The sequence below is a fragment of the Galeopterus variegatus genome, unplaced genomic scaffold, assembly GCF_000696425.1.
Source record: "Galeopterus variegatus unplaced genomic scaffold, G_variegatus-3.0.2 Scaffold1972, whole genome shotgun sequence".
Classification (NCBI taxonomy): domain Eukaryota; kingdom Metazoa; phylum Chordata; class Mammalia; order Dermoptera; family Cynocephalidae; genus Galeopterus; species Galeopterus variegatus.
In genome coordinates this window covers 314,372-319,294 of record NW_007728083.1, presented here as the reverse complement: position 1 = coordinate 319,294, position 4,923 = coordinate 314,372, and the positions used below count along the sequence as shown (strand labels likewise).

The 4,923-nt window shown below is 51.7% G+C and overlaps 1 protein-coding gene across 2 annotated transcripts in view; it reads right to left on the bottom strand.

Moving 5' to 3' along the window:
• Window positions 1–494: 494 nt before the first annotated feature.
• CITED1 (Cbp/p300-interacting transactivator, with Glu/Asp-rich carboxy-terminal domain, 1) overlaps window positions 495–4,923 on the bottom strand; it is a 4,779-nt gene continuing 350 nt past the window's right edge. Inside the window, exons 1-3 of one of the 2 annotated variants that reach the window (XM_008579874.1) lie at window positions 4,233–4,353; window positions 1,645–1,769; window positions 495–1,105 (exon numbers count right to left, since the gene is read on the bottom strand). In XM_008579874.1, coding sequence (XP_008578096.1) covers window positions 578–1,105; window positions 1,645–1,769; window positions 4,233–4,245 — 666 coding nt within the window. In that variant the 5' untranslated portion in view covers window positions 4,246–4,353 and the 3' untranslated portion in view covers window positions 495–577. Of the gene's footprint in view, window positions 1,106–1,644; window positions 1,770–4,232; window positions 4,354–4,923 lie in introns of those variants that run through there. The other variant, XM_008579875.1, reaches the window with a different exon arrangement.

Sequence of the window (4,923 nt, the reverse complement as noted above, 5' to 3'; positions counted from 1 at the left end):
GTCATAGAATCCTTCTTAGGCCTATCTATTGCACATAGACAAAAAGGCAAAGGAATGGCCTTAATGGGCCAACTGGACTGGGCCTAGAGAGTGGGTGGGGGTGGCTTTTAGAGTTGGTGAAGTGTGTGCCACGTGGACAGGGATGTGCCTCTGCGGTTGGATGTGCAAACGGCAAGGAGGCTGCAGAAGGGTCTGGATCAGTCTCTTCCAAGAATGCCCCTACCCAGCCCCTGTATTTGACCCTAAGAAGACGGTGTTCCTGGGGTCTTAGGGCAATGAGGCTAGATATTTAGACTCCTGAGGAGATAAGGCAGTGGCAGGGGCAGCAGGAATTTGGCAGACAGCCCCCTCCGGTCCTCCCTACTCCTCCCATCCTACTCAGCTCCCACCCAGCTAGCCACCTGCAGCCCCACCATGGGCCTCAGAATTGCTGAAAGGACATCGGACCACACTACACACCTTTCTTTAGACCTCAATGAAGAACACCCCAGTCAGCCCAGCTCTTTGTAAGTACCTTTTATTTTTATTTACAACAGAATTGGTGGCTTTATTCCTCCATCTTTAGGGACAGTTGGCATCAGCAGCCAGATGGAAAGTCTGCAGTGAAGTCAAACTCATTCTGCCCCAGCCACAGCTCTGGAAGCTCATTGGCTCGGTCCAGTCCCAGTTCCACCACCAGCGACATCAGCACCTCCTCATCCACCGGGTCCGAATCAATGATAGAAGGGCTCTGGGCACCAGTAGAAGGAGAGAGTGGCCCTGCCCCTTCCTCCTGAGCCCCAAGGCCCCAATTTTGCAGGGGACCTGCCTCCCCGGGTTGGCCTGGAGTGGTGGTGGCCATCCCATGATACTGGCTATTAAGTTTCTGCAGCTGCATACTGGCCAACAGGTGAGGGGCTGGGTGCAGGTTGAAGGGTGGGGGTTTAGTGGGAGGGCTGGCGGTAGGAGAGCCTATTAGAGATGGAGATTCTGAGGAACTAGTGGGAGCCCCACTGGCCTTGGTTCCATTTGAGGCTACACCAGGGTAGTGCAGAATGGCCACTGCTTTGCGGTCTTTCACCCCAAGGTTAGAGTAGGCGAGAGAGCTCATCTCTTGGCTGTCATCCTGGAAGAGAAAGGCACACCATAGTACCCCTGCTCCTGGCTTGTCCTTCACCATTCATCAGATCCAGAAGGCTCCCACATGCACTTCATTTGGGCTAGAGATGGGGAGGCAGCAAGAGGACCCCCTGGAAAATTAGGATCCCAGCTGAAGTATCCTTTTGCTACCATGTCTCCAAGCACTGAGTTCAGACCCCAGCTCTAGTGCTTGGGCACCCGCCATCCTCGGTGGGTTCACTACTTTTCTCCCCCCATCTCACCATTCTAAATAGGGCATCTCCTTGTCCCTCTTCTCAGCCTCATTTTAATTTCTTCAACAGAGTGGTCTTGTTCACATTCTACTTCTCTGCTCCCTTACCTGCCATTTTTCAACACCCTTAGTGGGTTCAATTTGATGACTTTTAGGCCCAAGCTATTCTCATTATGCCCAGAGAAAGCCCTGCTGTCTCCTCTCCGCTCAAGGACACCAGATACCACATGTAGGAGGGCCTAGCACACGACCCCAGAAAAGTTCGTCTTTCCATGTAAAATGGCAAAAATTACCTCCTTCACAGGTGAGGTGCCACCCTTGACATCAAGTGCAGGCCTCGACATAGTTGGCATTTCAAAGCCTTGGCAGAAGTTGGATAAATTGGTGGGAGGTGACGCTGTCAGCTGGAGCTGTTGAGCTGTATGTGAGGGAGAAGAAGTGATAAGGGCAAAAGGCTTCACTGGCCAAGAAAGCGCTAGCAAAGCCTGAAGCAGGGCAACTCCACACAGCTACAAGGCAAGGATGGTGACAGGGTTAAACCCAAGACTAGAGCCCACCTGAGCAGAGGCAGGAGACCAAGCTGGACCTTTTGCCCGAGGCAGGAAAGGTAACCAATTCAACCAGGTGCTGCCCAGGTCACCAGCTACCCGCACCACCAAGAGGGGACACACATGACTGATTTTTCATGCAAGTGATTTCAGAGTCCCAAGCTGGGGGTGGGGGGTGGTGCTGTTTCTGGTTCTGAGGGTAGGAATGTCCCTGAGTAAGTAGTGTACTGTCTTAATGGGCCATTAGCATCTGGGCTGGAGGGCTGGGACTTGCACTGGAGAATGTGGGAAGAAGTCGGTCAAGGAAGACCTAGAAAGCTGGAGGCTATAGCACAGGGAAGGAAGAAGTCCCAGAGGCAAATGTTATGGGGCTCCAAAGCTCCGCCTCAGGTATGCCGGTGAGAGGCTGAGCTAATCAGGGTGGTCTGGGGGCTCTGAGGGGGCTTGAGCCAGAGAGCAGCTAGGAATGTTTCAATTTCCTCCATGTCTCAGGCCCCCTCCAAGACAGCACCAGCACTGAGCTTTCCTAGGACACTTGCCCCAGAACCCTGAGCTCAGCCACACCCATCTGTAGTGACAGATAGGAGGAATTTTGGGCCCAGAGATTTAATGGCGTTCCAGTCAGGTAGCAGTGGTTCTGGGAGCAGGATCTAGCACTCCTATGTCCACCTTCCTCACCTGACTACTGGCCAACTCATCATAGTTGGAATGACTCAAACGGCTACTGAATACATGATTCCCTGCTCACTCAAGTGCCAAAGGATAAGGGGATGAGGGCAAAAGAATACCCCCAAACCAGAAAAAAGAAAAAAAACAGAAAAAGAAAAAAAAAACCCTCTGAAAACTCTCAAGTCATTTTCCTAGAAGCTTTTTTTGTTTGTTTTCTTTTTTGTTTTTTAAAAAAGCCCCATATATTCTAGCATGATCAATTAGAGACATAGAATGTTATATTTATAAATACCTTTTGGTCCAAAGAATTTTGAGGACCTTAAAAAGTGTCTCTAATCTTTTCGACGAGGTAGAATTCTCCACGACACTACCCTCAACTGCACCCCCCATCATTAAGAATCTGCTTAGACACATCTAGAAGGTGGCAACTTAATACCTCTCTGTATCATCTTTGCACTGCTTACAGGGGAGAAGGGGACGAGAAAAATAGAGAAAAAAAGAAAGGGGAATATGCTAAATATCCTGATTTGATCATCACACATTGTATACATATACTGAAATATAACTCTGTACAGTAGATATGTACAATCAATACGTGCCTATAGATATGTACAATCAATACGTGCCAATTAGAAATAAAATAATTTAAAAAAGAACGGGGAAAAGATAAAAAGACAACATGAGAGAAAAAAATCAGTTGCTGGGTCCCACATCACTGCTTGATTGGAGCCCTGTTTCCTTCTCGGAGACAACCCTAGAATATTTCAAGCAAGTAATCACAAGACGAGTCTAATGTATATCGTTTTCAAGAGTCCTAGCATCTTCAGTATCAGGCAATTTTTATGTCCTAAGAAAAACATCTGCGGAGCCCTGACCATCTTTTCCCGATCCTATCCAGCCTTCCCTCTCCTTTATGCCGCCTGGTACCGGAATTCACAAAAGAAAAAAACAGCAGCAGCAACAACAATGACAAAAGGAAACAGAAAAAAAAAAAAGAGAGAGAGAGAGAGAGAGAGAGAGAGAGAGAGAGAGAGAAAAGAAAGAAATAGGAAAAAAGGAGAGAACGAGAAAAAAGTATCTCTTTTGATATCAGTTCGTGGGGAAGACCATTTTACCATGTCTCCCCCTTCAGGCTGGGAGCTCTCCTAGGCAGGACCCTGTCTCCACTCAGATCTGTCTCCTCCCATCAGCGCCCCACAACCCGCCTTGACCCCCGGCCTGGGTCTGTGCTCCGTAGGCACTCAGTAAGTGTTTGTTGAATCCGTCTGAAAAGGCATTCTCATTTCGATCAGTACCCCTGTCCCTGCTTCCCCAATTTTCTGTACCCAACTCCACCCCCAGCCCATTCGATGGCGAAACTTGGCAGCGCGGAAATGTCCCAGCCCGCTCTCCAAGCCGAGAGCTGACCACTGCAAAACGGCTCGAAAGGCGGCTGGGAAACCAGAGCAACAAGTGCCTCCTCGCGGGCTGGTGCCTCGCGGCCCCCTGGCCACCAGTTCCCAGTCCCGCCGCCCGCCCTTTGCTTCAGACCTTCCCTTGGGCGGGCAGCCCCCTCCCGCCTAGATGAGGATGGGGAGGGGAGAGGAAAAAGAGAAAAGGGAGACGCAGGTAGGGGGGCCTCCTCTTTAACCTGTTGGGGGACTAAAAGTTAAAATGGCACCAACCGGATGGCTCCATCTCGATTGCTATTTTCTCACTCAGAAGGAGAAATTTAAAAATCCAAACAGCGCTGCGGCTTGGCTTAGATGCGCTCTAACCAGACCAGTCAGTTTCGCCACCTGAAAACTAAAGGCCCGTTGTTTGCGGACAGCTCGGCTGCCCTCCTTGCCACATCCCAGACGGAGCCGCTAGACCTGGGGGCAGCTGGGAGCATCCCTGTACGGTGGGGGCGAGCACCCAGGCCACCAGGGCCCCGAGCGTCCGTTCCCGCAAGTGCTGCATCAGGAACTAATCGTAGAGACGGGATGGACAGGCCGGGAGAGGCGCGGGCTCTCGGCCTTGGCGGCGAGTTTGGGGACCCGCGGTGTTTCCGCGCGCGGGGGCGCACTCCGGCGCCAGCAGTGGCCACTCCCGCGCCTCACCAACACTTACTGAGCGCCCGTTGAGCAGTCTACGCGGCCGCAGGCTGAGCCTACCCCCTAGCCAAGCCGCATGCGGTCACTACAACCCCGTTACAAGAGAGAGAGATGCTCGGAGAGGTGCGGTAACTTGCCCAAGGTCACAGCGCTAGAAAGTGGTATAGCCGGTATTCACAGCCACGTCTGCCTGACTCCAAGTCCGGCGCTCCGTGAGGAGGGACTCAGCCCGCTGCCCGACAGCCCTCGCTTATAGGAAGAGGGGTGTGTGCGTTGTGGG